Raw genomic sequence first — 19277 nt, 5'->3', positions numbered from 1 at the left:
ACCTGTTGAACCAGGATGTTCCCTCCATTGAGAATGGAGATGCCCAGCTTGAGCGTGACAGTTACCGTAGCACCCAGTCGACCTGATGATCATAGATGACCGTTGATCTAAATACATAGACTGCAGGAAGGCAGACAGGTCAGGCATTTGATTTCTTACCTTTGCTGGCGCTGATCATTTGAAGCACCATCTCCGCAGCCCCTCTGTCATGAAGTCTGGCCTGCTGATACAGCATCTTTTGCTTCTCCATTTCCTTTTCCTGTAGGACATTATGACATGCACCACTTCTGAATATGATTGAAAACAGAAAAAAAGTTTAATCTTGAACAACATTCCCTCAAATATTTAGAGCACCTCAAATGTTTTCTCTTTTCCTTCCTCTTCTTCGCCTTCAGCACAACTCTGGGAAGAAAAAAACGACTATCAGAGCTGCATGTTTCTGCTAAGAAGCTGACAAGAGCAATTTAATGAGATTCAATGAGATACCTTTGCCATCATATCTGCATAGGCAATATACAAGGGATCCTCTTCCAGAGAACTAACAAAGAAGAGAGATAAATATCTCTTTATTGAACCTTGTATATTTCACATCTCTACTGTAAATCTGTACATAATAAGTGGCAGTGATCGCATTTATAGCCACTGCAGCAAATAAACCAGAGAAACACTGAAAAGCTGCTTCGGTTTTCTTCATAGTGTAAAATATGACGATGGTTTAGCTTATTGCTCTCTGTAGCAGCTGAGAAGCATGCCAAAACAATTATGTAGCACAGATGGAGCAACCTGTGTTAGTGCCAGGTGGCCAGGTGTGTGAGAGTATATTTACCTGCATTCAGTCAGAGCGTTATGGCTGAAATGCAGAATGAGCTGGTGAAGAGGGTCTGGCTGCTTTCTCACCTCCTCCTCCTCCTCTTCCTCCACTTTAGGCTGTATTTTCTGGACACAGCCACATGAGTCAGGCTAACGTTTAACCCAACAAATGTGTATCACAACACTATTTTACAAGTTCATGTCAAAGGGGACCTATTATGCTCATTCCCAGAGTCACATGATTAGCACAACATCCTATTATCTCTGGATCTTGGTGGATCCCTTCAGGTCATCGTCTTGCTGCCCCTGACAAACTAAAGGTTTGAACAGCAGGTGGGTGAGAGAAGAATTTGAAGCCTAAGCTTTTGGCTCACATGGATTACCTGCACATCTCCAGAGCTGATTATTTGAAACTTTGGCTACGTTTAATATGAGAAATCTCTATCTCATACATACATATGGTGGAAAAACATAATAGGTCCAACTGTTAACTCCTATGGGAGAAAAAGACATGCACAAAACATGCATGCAAATGCAACAAACACACACACGCTGGTACAAGCGCACACAAATACACACACACACACGATTGATGGTGTTAAGCAGCGTTAAAGGTGAGTGGAGTTAAGCATGACTCTCCACAAGCCCAGTTTACCCTCATATATAACCATTTTATAATTATTTTACTTACTGGAACAATTGGTTTTTTAAATGTTTTTATAAATACGTGCGTCTGATTGGCTGAATCTTGACATTCTTCATCTATTGCACTGTAACTTCATCAGTAATATAAAGATACAGTAAGACATTGATACGAATATGCTAAGAAGAAAGTTTATAGTTTAAATCTTTATAAATTCAAAAAGTTTCTTTTTTAATAAACAAACACAGCCTAGTTTGTTCCAATATGCCGCATGTAATATATCGCATGTCTAACAGTAAGCTGCTGTCCTGATTGTGGAGCTTAATGGAAATGAAAGTCCAGGAAAGAATCTGAACTTTCATCAACTTTAAATGGAAGTCAAAGCATCCTGACAGGATGCTTTCTTGCCTCTGCTTGGATGGGCCACAGTGATCAAACTACTTTGCTGGCTCTGACATCAGCAGTGATGTCATGCTTACCACAAATGGGCCTAGCTGTAAACCACTTTGCGGATGACTGAAGAGAGTGGTGTGAGCTACGCGCTGCTTCCCGCAGCACATGGGTGCCGACATAAGGGCACCGAAGGGACAGCACAAGTACTTACTGCAAGGTCCTGCACTAGTTTCTCTTCAAAAGAGTACTCTTCTGTTTCTATCCATATTCTCTGATAGGCCAGGAGGAAGAGGTTAATAGAGCGATGCCTAGGGAGGGGTAAGAATAGAGAAGCCTGGGTTAAAGATGAGCAGAGCAAAGGACGGAAGAAGTTGGAGAGAAGGATGGTAGAAGTCCCTTCAGGAGAGGTTAATATCAGTTAGTTTAGAGCACTGATCTAACAGGCCACCTGTGAGGAAATCTTGACTTTTTTTGTTGTTTTTTGTTTCCTTTTGTTTATTTCTGGCCTAAATCTGGAGATAATGTATTCCCACATTACATTTTTTTTCTTCTCACACAGGCAGAGTAATGAAAAAATTTGAGGCCAGCTCAAGTTTGATTCGCCTCGAGTCAGACGCCATCACACAGCTACAAGTGTCGGATGTTAGTTTGTAGCTTCCACTCCGAATGACTTGAAGCCAACTGCTTCTGTCTGTGAACACAGCAGCGTCTGGAGAGCCTTACCTAAGAGGTGTCGAAAGAGTAGCATCATTGTTCTCATCTGAGTCAGCCAAGACATAAAAATGGCAAAAATTCAAACTACTTGAACCAATTCTTTACAATGTGGCTCGTTAAATTGTTGCACATACATGGACCAGTGGAAAAAGGAAAGCTAAAATGTGGCAGAAATCATGCCTCTGGGGGGAGAGCGAGGGTTAGCAGGCCACATAGTAACAGCATTAGATCAGCGCTACGTTACCGTCAGCATTGAGAGCAGACTGTCACGGTCTGCGTTCTCGTGCATAATCTCCAGCCAAATGTGCCGGTAGGAATTCAGGAAGTAATTGTTATTTTTGTGCCTAAGGGGACGACGTACAATAGAATGTGACACTGAGGAGAGAATAGAGACTGAACAGAGACACAATAGAGAAAAATGACATCTGAATGTGTCAAACTTTGGAAGAGCTGCCATCACACACTTCCCCCTAACCCAAATCTATTAATCTGAAGAAAAACAATCATTGCTCCCATACTGCAAATACGAACTAGTAATTATTTGCTATGCTGCAGCATATTTCACTGTCAATAACTCTGAATAAATGAGTCATGCTGTCAGGCAGGCGGGTGGCATCGTCTGAGAACATATTGAGGACGGCCACCCCTCGGTTGGGCCTCGTAATTGTTTTCCTCCTTACTGTAGCACCCTGCCCGACTTCCTGTGATTGAGTTACAGAGCAGCAGGGCGTGAAATTGCTTGTGTCCCTTTTTTTTTAAATGTTTTTATTTACTCTTTGATAACAGCTATAGGCGAGACATTTGTCCTACAAACCGAGGGGAGGCTACGCATTAACGCAGGGTCAGAGAGAGCGAGTCAGACAGAAGAAGGAGAAAGTGTGATGGCAGAGTGCGTGGATGCCCTTTCTGCAGCATTTTCCTATCTGTTACCGGTACCACGGAAAGGTCTGTGCTACCCTCTGCTGGAGCGTCACCTTGGTTTCATCATTACAAAGCTGCTTCAAATGTTCGGAGACCTGGAGACAACGATGGGAGGTTTAAACAATGTCGGTTTAACTGTTACGCCGCAGTCATACCTCGGCAGATTGTAAAGCGGAGCCATTCGGAAGCAGGCGACAACGGCGCGCTTCCTCTGCTTGGACAGCAACTTCTGCCATACACATTTTTTGGATCTCAGTGGTTGTTCCACCTAATGAGGGGAGAGAAACTGAGGGGTAAGATGTTTCTATAACGCACTCAAATGGCATTCTCTACCGAGAGAGCCAGAGGAAAACACACACACACACACACACACACACACACACACACACACACACACACCAGCTTAGAACTTTTGATCAGACACATAATTGGTTTCTCAGTGTATTCTGCTGACTCATCCTAAACCTGGCTGTTTGTAATGGAAAGGACACGGCACAGCAGAGTGGGAGTCAGAAATGGTAAAGTGGCCAGGTGCAATTTTACTCTCCAGGATTTGTCACCCATGTAAGATTTTTTTGGGGACAACAGAGGGAGAACAATCTCGGCACAAAGAACAAAAGCATATCTAAAGTGTATTCCTGTTCCAAGCAGTGTATTTGAAATAATTGCAAATTTTGGAAGCAGACAGTCGTGCACCTTTAATCCCGCAACTTTACCACCAGGCTACATACGACTAATACTTATAATACTTCTAATAAAATTACACACCTCATATTGTTTCTGTAGAAATGTTAGAGCCTGACCTGCTCCAAGTTAAAGACGGCAGCAGAGATCCTCTGGATACGATCCACCACCTTCTCAGGGTCTGAAAGCCCCTCAGTTCTCATCACTATGTCCTTGTACAGGTTGAGCTGCCACCTCACGGCAGGGTCATCAGACTACGAGTATGTTTAAGAAGAGCAAGTCAGACGCAGAGGAATATACTAAAGCTAGCATCTACTCACAGATATGAACCTCGTTTCGACTTGCTCACCTTTTCACGAAGGTGCAGGTTCTGCCGAATGTGGTCTTTAACTTCATCATCTGTATCTTTCTGTTATTCAACGAGGGAAAGAAAACCTTGGACAATGCTTCATATCAAAGCTCTTCAAATCGTTTCACAGTAATTGTTGCTTCTGCCGAGGAGGTTGTGTTTTTGCATGCATGTGTTTCACTCGACAGCTCAAAAAAGTTAGCAGGGGTCATGTTAACAATAAGAATCTACTGTGAAAGTGTGTAAATCACTTATTCGTGTCCAATTATATACAGTATGTGACAGACGGTTTCTCACCATGAGGTAGCGTGTCTTAGCCAGAGAGATGAGCTCCTGATCTCCCGGGGTGCACATGTTAAGACCGATAGGCAGCATCTTCTTCAGGGCGGCTACAATCAGTGAGGTTTGGATGGAGTAGAACTCACCTCGCCGCTTCTTGTGCTTCCTCTCCTGATCTTGTCCCCCAGACTGTGAATTCACAGTGTTAATCTTAGACCACACACACTAGAAAATAAAAGCCAACAGCTCTCCGCATTACACACTATTTTCTTTTTGCTGAGACTAATGCTACACCCAAAACAATTCCCCTCTACATTTACACTGATACCTTAACAGTATTTTGTGCCACAGTGGGAGCATTCACACTGTGCTTGAGCAAAAGCCAGAGGCGACTGAAGCGTTTACTTTTTCAGCCTTGGCAAAAATCTGTGACTGGACTAAATCATGGGTGCTACTGAAGCATTAAGAATGGAGTCTCACACCTCAGTTGAAAAGCAGGCTGAGCCAAACTGGAGATGCTGGCTCTGAGAGAACGCTAATCTCCATACTAACATAGATATATAGTCTGACACGCACACGCACAGTGTTATCACACATCGACAAAAATATAAATAGTATGGGCTAAACACACCGGAGGATCACAATCCATCAACAGCAAACACACCACAAGACTTTCTACACACGGGCTGGGCTTCATTACTCTAGATGAGACACGTTTCACCCACACGGCAATGAGGAATGACCAAAGTGTCCACGTCAAACGAGGTGATGAATGGAGGCCACAAATAATTGGGTGACATAATGTATAACTGCACTGCAGACTATATAGCACAGGGGCTCAAGCTATTGGCTTTTCTGCTTGGCGACTAGAGCATGTAAGCCAATAAGCTGGCAGGTAAACAGCTCATGCACTGCATCACTCTACCTTTTCCTTAAAGGACTGTTTGAGACAGAGAGAGAGACAGAGAGGGAAAGACAGATAGAAGAAAAAGGACGAGAGGGCAATTAATGGAAGCGCACGGTCGTCGCGTGGACGTGCACTGCAATGAAAACCATTTGTTTGCCTTTAAACATCTAAAGCAGGCAGACAAGAAATAAAACGCGCTAACCCCTGTAATGCTTACAGGGCCTGAAAATATGAAGAAATATTTGTTTAGTGAGGGATGAATGTTAGTTTCCTCAAGTTATTGCAACAAGCAAGTACATTCATACACATGTGCCTAACACACACACACACACACACACACACACACACACAAGTCCATTTTAACATTCAGTTCTATTCAACTTCAATCAGTTTTTGTTATATGGCACCAAATCACAACAACAGTCCCCCCAACAATCAGATCCTTGGCACTTGGCGAGGGTGGGGAGGAAAAACTCCCTTTTAACAGGAAGAAACCTACTTACGTCTGCTCTTTTTTACCTGCGTCTCTGAAACACAGACATAATATTTTTTCCTCCGCGCCGTGATTGGTGAACGCACCGATGAGTAGTAACAGAGCGTTAATCGACTGAACTGTCAATTCAAGAACAAGTGGATAGTTTATTGAAACCTACCTTGGACATCTTGGTTTTATTATCTCCAGTCAAGAATGAAAGGTTGTTGATTTCATTCTGGACCACAAAGTTTTGTTCTTCTCTTTTGAAATTCTGAGTGAAAAAAAAAGATTATAAATATGTATTATTGGTCATAGAGATTCTCTGACCTTTCTTAATATAATTCAATTCAATTTTATTTCTATAGCACTAAACCACAACAACAATCTCCTCAAGGTGCTTTAAACTGTAAGGTAAAGACCCTAAATAATAGTGATAAAAACCCAACAGCTTGCTGCTTCTGATGTTTTATTTTGAAAATTCTTTTCTTAAATATTTGTACCTGCTTGGTATTTTTTCTAATTTGTATTTCAGGTGAACTGGTGTTCATAATTTCTCTGAGGGGTCCTCCCCATAGGGTTTAATAAAGTTCTATTCTATTCAATGAGACGACCTACTATGAGCAAGCACTTTGGCAACAGTAGGAAGGAAAAACTCCCTTTTAACAGGAAGAAACCTCGAACAGAACCAGCTCAGAGAGGGGCGGGGCCATCTGCCATGAACGGTTGGGGGTGAGGGGTGGGAGACGGGACAAAAGACACGATATAACATGTAATAAATCAGAACATTTACATGTGACTTGCACCAAAGGATAAATATCTCTGCGACCATCCTGAAGAGGTCGTTGGAGTCTGAATCTGGTTCTTTCAGCCACCTTGACCTGCAGTGGCACAGACAGATGATTACACTTTAAACCAACTTTAAAATGCATCTTTAAAATAACCCCACGAGTTACTGCTCAGCAAGCTGACCTGTTGTTGTCCACATAACGAATGAGCATAGGGTAAAACGCGTACAGGTCCCTGCAGAGTACGGCAAACTCGTCCAGGATGAGCAGCTCGGCCTCCTGAGTGTCTCCTTTACAGTCGGCCTTGAGGAGCTCTTCCTCAGCCACCACTTTTACCGTCTTCTTCTTTAGTTTCTCCAGCGTGGGCAGGAAGTGGCTCTTCAGCAGGTCTGCACGGGCCTTGCTGATGATGGGCTGTACGTACACTGAACGGTGAAAGGCAGAAAAAAATGTATATTTGATTTTTTAATGTAAGCTTTGTAGATATAATGTTTACCACGATTAAATTCAAATTTAGCATGCAAACATCTGCATAGCTAAAAATTATGGTAAATATATTTCCCCGTTTTCTTAATCATTCCTCATGACTCAGTCATTTAGTGTTTAGTGGCAGCATTCACAGATCCACACCTGCAATTCTCTTCATCCACGAGGCCTCATCGATGCCCAGGTTGTTGTTGAGGATCTTGAGGATGTTGCCGAGAATCAGACTGAGGTGCTCCGAGGTGACTGTGGTACAGCAGATGCTTCCTCCGCTGGCCGGCTGGTTTTCAGGACCCCTTTCCCACCAGTAGGACAGATAGTTACACAGCATGGGCAGCACCACCTCAATCACATGAGGCATCTCTGTGTACCGCGCTCCAGACTCTGCCATGTCATTGATGTCCTTCATGAGGCGGTCCAGCCGTGGCATGCCAGGACACATTTCTTCCACTGAGTCTTGTATTCCTAGAGCTAAAACACAACAGGGGCTGATATTTGAAGATTTAATTCACACCAGCACATTTAGGATTTCTTCTTTCGAACATCAGTAATGAACACCCCACAACATCATCACTATCCATCTGCTGGGCATCATTCATATCAATAAGATGCTTGTTAGACAATAAGAGAAGATGACATAAAAAGAGACAAATAAGGGGTATTTGCAATTTTATAAAATCTTGTGTCGCATGATTGTGATAATTAAGGCGATTCATAAATCCTAATGTTTGAGAGCAAAAAGAGGTCATGATGATAAATGCTTGAATTTAGAATCTCTTTTATTTTGAAATAATTACATATGACTCACTGGCTCGTTCTCTGGCGCTCTTCGTATTAAAAACTGAGCAGGGGTTGTACGGGTTGAGCTGCGGCTCTAGGAAGGCAACAGGCAAGGCGCCGGCCAGAGTTGCCAGACACTGACCGAGAGCTGGCAGCTGTCTGAGGGACGCAAAGAGAGTTTAATTAAAGGTCAGCATGTTTCTTTATTGGAGCTTTTATCAGTGAATACAACATTTAACCTTCGGATACCTTTCTACGTAGATGTTTTTCCCAGTGCCCAGAGCATAGAGGCTGGTCAGGATTCGATAGCAGGACACTTGGACGTCATCCACTAGGAAAATAGAACGATTAGAATTCAGCTGGAGGAAGTAAATTTGACATCTGTAAATGAATTTGGATTATCTCACGTCTACGTTTTGCGTGTTCCTGTTCAGTTTCGTGTTCATTTCCCATGTCATCGTTTTCATAGTTAGCTTAACTTTTCCCAGTTTAGGTTTTAGTTTAGTCCCGCCCTTGTTTTGCTTTGCTGTGTGTTTTCTATTTTTGGTTTTCAGCCTAATAAACAACTCGCTTTTCAGTACTCTTCATTTCCTGTTCTCCCAAGTCTGCTTTTGGGTCCACACTGCAAACACACCGGCTGCCCAGCCGTGACAACACCAAGACATGCCAAGTTTTCAGCAATTAGATCTTTGGTGCAAAAAATATAATTTTATGTCTACAAAACTGTGTCTGTTTCTGCATTTTTTGTAGAGTCAGCTAAAAGAAATGCGAAGAAAATGTGTGTGGTAACAAAGTGCCTAAAGATTTGAAATTGGTAAACATTCCTGCAAATGGCCAAGTATAAAGACTGGAGTGATAATAGTGGAAAAACAGCATCCAAAGGAAAACTTTGAATAATCTTCAGAAATACTGAAACTATCAAGACAACAAAAAATTCTAAGAATGTCCGACTCCTTAAAAGCAAAATATATAGAAATGTGAGGTGACTTTTGCATAGTACTATATGTTACAAATACTCGCTCCAAGGTTATACATGACTGAGCATGTCTCTGGAGCAGAATGAGTGAAATGTGACCTGAGGTACTAACCAGAGTCAGAGCAAAAAGTACTTCATTACATAAAATTTAAAGTGAAGCTAAACTGATATGATATTCTAATGGACTGTGAAAAACCTCTACAAAGATAAAATCATGAATTACAATAAACTTAACACTGACATTTGACTATTTTTTCCTTCCTTTGCAACCTCTCAAACAACACGTTTGATCATTCCTTTGCTGTCAGGACTCACGGAGCAGGTCGACTCCAAAGTGGTGTTGAGTAATGTGTTCAAACAGAGCAGTTAGGATGGGAAGCAGAGCTACGGTGGTGTAGTTGATATTCTGCGACACTCCTTTCATCTGCGAGCGGGAGTGGGTGAACTTCCCCAGCTTCAGGTTCTCGAACGTTTTCTCCAGATCCTCTGCGCCGTTCTCGAAGAACGTCCTCAGCCCCACCCTCACCTGCTCGGAGCCCGACTTCATCACTGTCCTGTTAGGGTGAACGAGAGCGTGATGAACAACTGAAACCGAATGAGGAGAAACACAAGGGGGGACAGATTGGCATGCAAAGGACGACGTTGTTTACCCACGGTGGAGCGCGCTCACAAACGCAATTATTCCACTCTCAGAGCACGTGAAGGCTTTAGTCATGAAATATGAGGTGTGAGTATCGACCCGACTGCCCTCGCACTCAAACATGAATGATTTATTTAATAAACTAAGGAGAATATTTAAGTCCAAGGTGAGCATGCCTGTTATAGACCTAAGAAAAACGGCACAGCACTCGGTGCATTAAGATGATTAGTGTGTCTGTTTTGAGCATTTCACAGTTCGTAACATTGGCAAATGAATTGCCTATTGTTAAGCTTTAACGTATCCCAGAAGGAAGGAGAAATGAAAGACAGAGTCTGTGGGCATCTTCTGCACAAACAGGGCGCAATAACATGTTGCAAATTTAGCCTCATTATGTGTACGCTGCATTAGGAAACACTGTGAGCCTTGGGCAACATGTGCTGCATGAAATTTGTGTTGCTTATTTAAATGGCAAAGGAGGCTCTTTGTTAATGCCAGTGCCTCCCATAAGACTCCCGAATTAAAACAGTTTAAAAGACAAATATACGCCTCTCGAGGGCTCAGCAGAGGTTAGATTTGCTTTTCAGTGCCTCTCAAACCAATTATTGTTTAAGCACAACTGAGATAACATTTAAAATCTTCTGTTTTTCAGAGTTTAACAGGCAAATATTTACAAAAAATATCATGATGAAACCTTCCTGTGTCGATTATTCAGAGCGAGAGATTTATGTATTTATTTTTGTGTTTGCAAATTGGCTTTTTTTGTATCCAAATGTGCTCTAATCTGAATGCATTCCAGGATGTGAATATTCAGTGAAGCTGGGTTCAAAAACGTTTTGGGGATGTTGTTTTTACATTTGGGAATCTACTTTTCCAGAAATAAAATGTTCTAGCCAGGAGCCAGGAAAAAAGAGAAAATATCTTTGTCTTTGGGAATAAAATGCTCCACATATCAGGCTTTTAATTAAAGCACAAATAAGGTTTGGAGTATGAGGAAGAAAACATATCAAATCATAACTTTTCAGACATTACTATTGGAAACATGTGCTTAACATGGTCATTATTGTTGTTTTATGTGTCTTATAGTCAAAATGAAATGATGTATTTTGGTATTTCCCACTAGTCTTAAAAGTGCAAGTTATGGTACAAAAAGTGACTAACAAATGAAAAAACATAAACTTGGAAATGGCTAAATTGATCTCCTTTAATTTTTAAAGTTAGCACCAAAATTTGCACCAACCTGGTATCGAGTGTGTGTGCCAGGATATGCAGACAGCTGACCATGGTGGTGGAGTCACTCCCTACGAAACACCAAGAACACATAAGCCATCATCATGATGTGGATACACGCTCATTTCTTTCTTGTCTTAGAATGATTCATTCGTCTGTATTGAGCCTCTCAGATTAACACAACATTCAAGAAGCCCCCTTAGCTGGATGTGCAGTCAAAACAATTTCCATTTGATTCATGTGACAGCAATACAGACTCAAAGCTACTGAATATTGTCTGATTTTGCTTCTTTTAGCTTGTTAAGATGTATCCAGGTTCACTTATAGGATAGTAACAAGTATAGCACAGGAGACATTTATCTGATCACTGCACTAGAAGTAGCAAGACACTGGCTGTTGTCCCCAGAGGACAATTTGTCAGATGACAGCTCAGTTTCCAGACTATATCCATTTATAAAATGAATATAATGTTTAACATAAAGAATTTTTAAGAGGATGAAAATATAAATATAACTAAACATCAAAGACTTAGAATATGCATAATTACTTATAGAGTTCCAACATAGTGAAATAAAGACTCGCTTTACTCCCACTCTAGAGCCAGCAGCCAATTAGATTTTCTTGCATTTCAAATCCATGTGCCATGTCTGATGCATGGCGCCAGGCAGAGAGTCTGGCACCAGCAGCTGCTGAAACAGCTCCTCTTCTTGCATATGTTATGGAATTATAGTAACTTTGGGTCAGCACATAAACTAAGTTAGCGACATAGCTACAAAAAAAAGATGCTAGGCAAAGTCAGGCTGGCTGCTTCTAATATTTATATTGAGCTAAAGTGGTGTCATATTTCATGTTTATAAGTAAAGCATTCAGGTTCTCATGCTACAGTAGCTTTGGGCAAGAACTCTTCCCTTAAGGCCTGACTCTTTCTCTCACATCTGTGTTTACATTTTTAAGCTGAAAATGTTCAAGGTGATGTTAACAAAGCTCATAAGGCAGCACATACACACATACACACACACACACCTGACCAGATACTAGTAGTCGGCTTACCAAAGAGTGAAATCCTATGTCTGACAAGAGCTGCCAGTTTACAAAAGAGGCTGGAGGCATGAGGAATTAAAGAAATAGCAATGAAATCAGAAAATCAGGGTTAGTAAATGAACAGAGGAGTAGTAATTCAAGTTAAGAGTTCAATTTAATTTCAAGCAGAATATGGCAACAAGAAATAATCATGCAACATGCTGCACTGTTGAATGTACATCAACTAAATGGGTACCTGGTGACCATTTCTTTCTCCTTGTTGGAGGCATAGCCACTGCTGCTTAGATTCTTATTAGGGGAGGACAGGAAGTAGAGAGAGTGGTTCTTAAAGTACTGGTCAATGAGAGGGAGGAGCACCTGAAGGGCAACAAAGACGATGAGAAGCCAGGTCAGGTTAATCGCATCATGTTTGAACGAGCTCTCCACATGCAGTATTTGTGCCGCTTTCTTACTTTGGCAAAAAACTTGATTTCTTGCTCATGAGGTGACCTGTCTGTCTTGCCGCTGACAGCCATGGCTTCTGGATTGAGAATATTTATTTAAAAAGAAGCTTATTTGATGTAATTGAAGTCTGCTTTAGTCATATCTTGTGTATTATTATTAGTATTATTTTTGTCATACCTAAGTGGGTAATGAATTCCTGGGCTGAGTCAACATATTTGAGCAGCTTCTTGAGGAATTTGTAGGCAAACCTTTTCTCCATGGAGGAGGAATCCTGCTCCAAGTCCTTCAGACCTCTGCAACATAAGAAGATGTCTATAAATGAAATGTTGGTAAAACCTTGGTGATGGATTCCACGGCTAGTTATAAATTCATTCAAACTTTCTGCAAAACCTTAACTCAACATCAGAGAGAGCTTCTGTTTGTATTGACCTTGTGATGCTATATCCATTGATTAGCAGGAAGCGAAAAAGGTCCTGAGCCTTCTCTCGATCGCGGGCCTTCTCCTTGGCCGTCAGCGTGTCGTAGGGCACCAACAGAGGATGTGTTCCCCCTCCTGAAACCACAAGCAGCTTATTAATCAGACACGATTAGCCACGTCTCTCTCCGCTGAGCGTCTCCGTGAAGGCAGATGGCGAATCGGAGAGCACCACTCGGCTGAATCGAGTTAGTCAAGACCAGCGAGGCAGACACGTGCATATGCTCCCAAACACATTTAAACGCAACAACCAGCACTTTACTTCCACCCACCCAACACACACACATACTCTTCCTGTCTGCTTTTCATGCGTCTCTAAGCAGTACGCATTTCTGTTCGGCTTCATTAGCAAATCACCTCGACTTCCAAGGTCACTTTTCTTCTTCTTGGCCCAGATGTTATGGTAATTTTCAGCCACCACCTCCACCATCCCCTTGAAAACAAGACAAAATTGAAGTGAGACGCACATCCCGCCCACATTACTCATTTGCATGCAGGAAGGATTGCTTTTGATCTCGCATTCAGATTGAGGCGTCCTTTGATACATGAAAAAGGGAAGAAGTGCAACAAATCAAACGCGGGGTCACTCACTTGCAGCTCTCTGGATAGAACCACGTTGCTTGTGTCTATTGGGCTCGGATTGAAGCCGTTAGCCTGAAAACACATGTAAGTTTGCGGTGAGAGTCTGAGCTTGATTGTGCTGTTATCTGTAAATCGAACGTTGGATAACAGAAGACTTAATAGCCTGTGTTTAAGGATTATTTTGTGTATTTGGGCTTATTGAAGGAGGTGATTAGTAACATTAGTACTGTGCTGTTGGTGGTCCTGTACGAAAACTAGAAAATGTAAAGTAAATACAGCTAACATTGCTAAGTTTATTTACAAGTAATGATTCGATAAAAAAAAAAAAAAGATCACGCTTCTGAAATGTAAATAAATTCTTGTTTAGAATTCATACAAGGTAACAGTATAATTAACTGATTTTAACCTATAAAGCTAAAAAACAGCACAGTAACACTACCAGGTAGAAGTTCAGCATTCAAAGTTCTGTTAGGATCGCAGGGATTCTGCATTTGTGCCTTTAACCTGCTTAAATGTGCATGTGGCATATATTCATGCGTTAACGATGAATTCATTCACGTTCATCTATGAAATTGTGGACTAAGAGGCCCAAAGCATGCCACGAAAATATCTCCTACAGCAACAGCACCGACCTGGACCGTCCATATAAGATCATGCTGTAGAATCCATGCTTTAAATTATTTATACCATCATCTGAATGAGCAGAAATTGAGACTCATATAATCAGACAACATCTTTCCAATCTTCTGTTCTTCACATTTAGTTAGCTTGGGTGAACTGTAGCCTCTCTTTCCTGTTAGCTGACAGGAGTGGTACCTGGTGCGGTCTTCTGCTGCTGTAACCCATCTTTTTTATGGTTCAACAAGTTCGGACATGCTCTTCTGCATATGTTGCTGTCGTTGTAACGAGTGGTTATTTGAGTCACTGCTGCCTGCCAACTAAAAGCAGTCTGCCAGATTTCTCTAGCATCACAGAGGCCCAGATAACTGCTGCTCACCGGATACTCTGCCTTTTTAGGACCATTCTTTGTAAACCATAGAGATGGTTCCTATCCCAGTAGATGCCAGTAAAATCCCAGTAGATCAGCAGTTTCTGAAATACTCGGACCAGACTGTCTGGCAAGTCACTTAAATCCACTTTGAACTTCAGCAGGTCGTCATGACAATGTGTACAAGCCTAAATTCATTCAGCTAAAAAGTAGCTGTTGAGTGTTTTGACTGTAAGGAATCACATACATCTATACTACTTCTCTGACAATCATAGTCAAGTCAAGCAAGATTTCCTCAACAGGAAAGCAAATTAGCAACTACAGCTGTGCTGGAGACGAGCAATTTTTCACCGTACAATCTTTGGAAACACTTTCCATCCCTGCATCGTACCTGTGAGGCCTGAGATATCTTTCTCATTTTCTCAGTCTCCCTCTGTTGAGACATGCTCTCTCCATCTTTGGTCCTATCGATACTCCACCCCATTGCCAGCATACTCTTCAGGGACTCTCTAATAGGCCATCTGTAAATATCCTTCTCCTGAAGCAGAGAGACAGAAATGGAGAACAAATAAAAAAACCTCATGAGCCTTAAAAGCCCTAATCTCTTTAAAGTTAATATTATTTACAAATATCACATTCTTCATACTGTACCTTCTCTGTCAGGCCTTTGTAGGTCCTCAGCTGAGGATGAGTCTTCGCCTTCTCATCAACACAGTCTCCATATTTCCACCCCAGCAGCACCTGAGGCGCAAGCAGAGAGTGACAGCAAACCTGATTGCCTTCAGAGTCTCCCGAGGACAAGATTTACTATTTGACAGACTGAGTACGAGATTAAGTACACATCATATTTTGCCGTGTCATGGTTGTTGCTGCTCTCAGCTTTTGTTAAAAACTTTAACGAATGAGACAATGCAGGCTAAGCAGCTGGCACAAGAGAGCGCATTAGCTCTCTACTATGGCTCTACCAAAGTTATTGTCAGCATGCCAGAGCAATCCCTCCACTCTAACAAAGAAGGAGGCATCGCCAAGGGGGAAGCATTACTGTGACACAGGAGAAAGAAAAGAAAATATCATGATAACCATCCATCCACTTTTTTCCCACTTATCAGCTTAAGACAGCTGGGCTAGGCTCCACCTACCGCTTCCAGGGACCCTGATTGGATATGCTGATATCATGATGTACAGCACTGACTTAATTTTGTTACTTTTATTCACTTTCATGTAGCTGAAATCCACCTCCACTGATTATCATCCTCCGCAGTGCCCTGCTCTGTTCTCATAACACCAGTGGCCTGCTCTAAAACAGCATCATTTAATAGCCATTTGACTCGGCGAAGGCTCTTACCTTCTCTGCAGACCATTTCTCATGGGTATGCTCGGCGTACTTGTTGGCAAAATGCTCAAGTTTCTCTGGAAGAGCGATGCTAGAATAAAAAGCTGACAGTTAGTCGCAAGTATGTGCAAAATGCATGTTAATGAAATTACGCAGAGTGTGTGGCTGCATTTTTTTGTGTGCATTGGTTTCTAATTGGTGTCTGGCTTCAGAATGGCTTACTTAGCCGTATTGATTGGTTTGGGGTCAAAGTTGCCCTGAGCATCCACAGAAACAGGCTTTTCCACAGTGGTACTAATGGAGGCATCCACATAGTCTGGCGGCAAAGCTCCAGCTATGGCACTGAGACAAGGCATGGCCATCTTGAACAGCTCGGGGTCGTACTTCTGCATGAGGAAAGAAGGAAAGCAACAGGAATAAATGTGAAATTGCATCTCCTCCTATAGAGCTCTGCAAATAAAAATGTTACTTAACAAATACAAGTAATGTCTTCCACTGCTAATTTAAGCTGAACTTGAATAAAGTCGTATAGCCACTCCAGTCTTAAAGAAAGAGCAAGAGGCAAGCGGAAGAAACGTTAATGAAGAATTATTCTTAAAAGCTGAGGGACCGGCGTGCTCGGGGCTTTGGATCAATGACGGCTGTCCAGATATTGATGTTTTCAGACCGGCGCTTTGCAAAGCCTCCTTTCGTGAGTGGGCATTTAGAGAGATGTGCTGAGTCCAGCCATCTGCATTGCTAATAGACCTAAACCTATTTATACCCAAGTAGTGCCTCGAATACATACATGTTAATCAAGACTGCATGAATTATGGGATTTTTATTGAACGGTTTATCGTGTTTTTAGAGCATTTGGACTTTCCCTCACCCTCTGAGACAAAGAGTCAAACACTCCCCAGAAGATCTTCTTGGTAAGCAGTAGTTCATCTTCAGAGGCTGTTCCAAAGCTGCCCCAGCCTGAAGGGAGGCAGTAGTACTTCCAGTTTTGCTCGTAGTGGTTGGTTAGCAGCTAGAGGGCACAGGAAAGACACACATGCTTAGCGAGTTCAAAGACAGGTAATAAGCATGCACACTGCCACACATGGCACCGCACAGGGGAATCACTTCTTCCAAAATCAGCACAACTTAAAGTAAGAAACACTTTTGTGGGCCAGCCGCAATCTATTACATCTCCAGGGTTTCTTTGCTGTGGCCTGAGAGACAGAGTCGAGACGTAGAGCCAACAAGCCCGTAATGACAGTCCACTACTTCACCCCCTTGTTTTGTTTTTTTCCCCTCCTATAGCTCCCCACTTTGATTAACACTTCTTACAGGTGCGTTACAGCTGTGGCACCTTGGGAGGGTTTATGTGAGCGTGAAAGAGAGTGAGAGGGGCGAATGCAAGCACCATTACATTGATTAGAGTTAGTGGAAATGAGCTGTTGGTAGCTCCCCACCAAGCTGAAAATCTAATGAACATATGAGAGCAAAGCGGGACCATGCAGCGACCACATGGACCACACAAAAAGAGCATGTAGAAACGAAAGGGAGAACTTAAAATAAAGGAGAAGACGGCGATTAAGAAGTAATTAATAATTAGGACGACGGGAAGCAGCGAAAACAAAAACACGAGGGCAGGGCGACAGAGGATCTGAAATAAAGGATGACGGAGGAATTTAAATGAATGAAAGAGCGAAGAAACTGTTGCCCACCCTTAGAGGCATCTTGCAGTAATCAGTCAACAAGGGCACATCAAAGACGAGGCGGCGCAGGAGCTGCTGCAGCATGGAGGGACGAAGGTGCCTGCGGGACAGGGCAGGAGAGAGATAAGAGCTCTGCTGCACTCGGGCTGCCTTTAAACATCTTCAGACTTTGACCAATTTTGCGCGTCACACTGACTCAAAAAGATGGTTAAGATAAGTTGTTAGTCTTTACTACTTCTGGAAAAGTGGTTTTTTTTAACTCTTTCGCTTCTTACTTGCAAACAGACAGCAAACACTCCTCTATCGCATCTCTCTGCGCCTTGGTCAGCGATCGGCCTTTGGACAGGCGGTAGATGGTGTGCAGGGTGGAGTCTATGAGGGTGGCGTAGTGCTCGGTGCCAGCGAAGAGAGGGGCGCAGCGGGTGAGGAGGGGCAGCATGGCTGAACCGATGTAGCGGTTCATAGCCAGGGCTGTCTCGGTGGTACACAGACCCTCCTGTAGGGGGAAAAGGTCACACAACATGTCAAAACTCAGATATACAGTGATTAAAACTTTAAGGAGGCAATTTGAAAGAAGCAACATATGGATGTGTTCCAGCTATTTGTTGTAATCTATAAGCGTACTGTTGATTAATAAGAATAAAGAGCAATGACATTAATCAAACAAATTTAAAGCAGAGCTTTGGCTTAATGAGCTGCTTCTTATTGCTATAAAACAGAGCTTGATATTATCGATCCAGAAACTCCTTGAAGTTCGTGTTACGGTGGCTGGCTACTCATTACTTTTCTCCTACGCTGCTATCAGCTGCGCCTACCGTGTCCAGAGAAGTAGCAGCCCTCAGGTCAGGGAGGAAGCCAACTTCAAGCAGGTGAAGCAGAAAGCTCTGGGCTTCCACGCCATACACTCTGTCTAAAAACAGCACCATGGGGGCCTTGTGGTCCGGACAGAAGCTCGCCGACATGTCCGGCTCTGTCACTGACCCATCTAGGAGTTTGAAGCAGACATAACAAAGAGGAGTTTTGTGATCCACGCAAGCATGAAGCAGTGAAATACCCAGGGAACAGCATGCACTTCATAATGGAAAGTCTTTTCTAATTAGGAGAGCCATGCGTATTCATTAGGCCGCACGCACGCAGCAGTTTTTCTGGACCCTTGACTCGTTGTCTTGGTTCTTGGCCTGCTGACAAAGCTTGTGTGGCAATGCTCACAGCAGCAAATTTAAGAGGCGAGTCTTGCCATGCTTAAGCAGATCAATCAATAGAGCAAGACAGCCCGCTATAGAAATGATCTGGCTCACTCAGAGCCACGGCAGCATGCGGTAAAGCATCGCGCTGATTAAAAAGGCATGAGCAGTGAAATCGATAACTTTCCGCCTTGCACTGAACGTGCATAGTTTGGGAATCGCTGTGTGTGACATGCTGTAACATGCACATGCTCACACGTCACGTTGTTAGCCAGTACCTTTGTTAGTAATGGGCATTTTGAGCGGTATGCTAATGATTCCCACGAGGTCCTCAGTAGGCACCAGAGAGCGCAGGATAGCACGAATGCGCAGAGCTTCGCCTTTCCCTTTGTTGATGAGCTTTAGGCGGGAAAAGCAAGTGAATCAGAGGAAAATACAACAAAGCAATTCCATGAAAAACAACCTGTGACACTTTCTAAGAA

General features: G+C 42.7%; 1 protein-coding gene across 3 annotated transcripts in view; it reads right to left on the bottom strand.

Annotated features, from left to right (window-relative positions):
* LOC309695996 (ryanodine receptor 3) overlaps window positions 1-19277 on the bottom strand; it is a 119477-nt gene that overhangs the window by 24132 nt on the left and 76068 nt on the right. For 2 of the 3 annotated variants that reach the window (XM_082517023.1, XM_082517024.1), the window contains 34 exons: window positions 19074-19194; window positions 18427-18596; window positions 17887-18107; window positions 17621-17711; window positions 16798-16938; window positions 16152-16315; window positions 15942-16020; window positions 15248-15337; window positions 14988-15134; window positions 13618-13680; window positions 13384-13459; window positions 12981-13104; window positions 12729-12844; window positions 12560-12627; window positions 12343-12464; window positions 12117-12166; window positions 11077-11137; window positions 9515-9753; window positions 8473-8554; window positions 8252-8382; window positions 7591-7914; window positions 7145-7385; window positions 6966-7053; window positions 6354-6446; window positions 4812-4982; window positions 4515-4574; window positions 4285-4419; window positions 3637-3749; window positions 2058-2154; window positions 827-936; window positions 487-538; window positions 355-402; window positions 160-259; window positions 3-82 (listed from right to left, as the gene is read on the bottom strand). In XM_082517023.1, coding sequence (XP_082373149.1) covers window positions 3-82; window positions 160-259; window positions 355-402; window positions 487-538; window positions 827-936; window positions 2058-2154; window positions 3637-3749; window positions 4285-4419; window positions 4515-4574; window positions 4812-4982; window positions 6354-6446; window positions 6966-7053; window positions 7145-7385; window positions 7591-7914; window positions 8252-8382; window positions 8473-8554; window positions 9515-9753; window positions 11077-11137; window positions 12117-12166; window positions 12343-12464; window positions 12560-12627; window positions 12729-12844; window positions 12981-13104; window positions 13384-13459; window positions 13618-13680; window positions 14988-15134; window positions 15248-15337; window positions 15942-16020; window positions 16152-16315; window positions 16798-16938; window positions 17621-17711; window positions 17887-18107; window positions 18427-18596; window positions 19074-19194 — 4068 coding nt within the window. Of the gene's footprint in view, window positions 1-2; window positions 83-159; window positions 260-354; window positions 403-486; window positions 539-826; window positions 937-2057; window positions 2155-3636; window positions 3750-4284; window positions 4420-4514; window positions 4575-4811; window positions 4983-5718; window positions 5734-6353; window positions 6447-6965; window positions 7054-7144; window positions 7386-7590; window positions 7915-8251; window positions 8383-8472; window positions 8555-9514; window positions 9754-11076; window positions 11138-12116; window positions 12167-12342; window positions 12465-12559; window positions 12628-12728; window positions 12845-12980; window positions 13105-13383; window positions 13460-13617; window positions 13681-14987; window positions 15135-15247; window positions 15338-15941; window positions 16021-16151; window positions 16316-16797; window positions 16939-17620; window positions 17712-17886; window positions 18108-18426; window positions 18597-19073; window positions 19195-19277 lie in introns of all 3 variants that reach the window. The other variant, XM_082517022.1, reaches the window with a different exon arrangement.

This window comes from Aulonocara stuartgranti (genome assembly GCF_965226115.1).
Source record: "Aulonocara stuartgranti genome assembly, chromosome: 19".
In the NCBI taxonomy this organism is placed as follows: domain Eukaryota; kingdom Metazoa; phylum Chordata; class Actinopteri; order Cichliformes; family Cichlidae; genus Aulonocara; species Aulonocara stuartgranti.
This window is presented reverse-complemented; position numbering and strand designations above follow the sequence as displayed.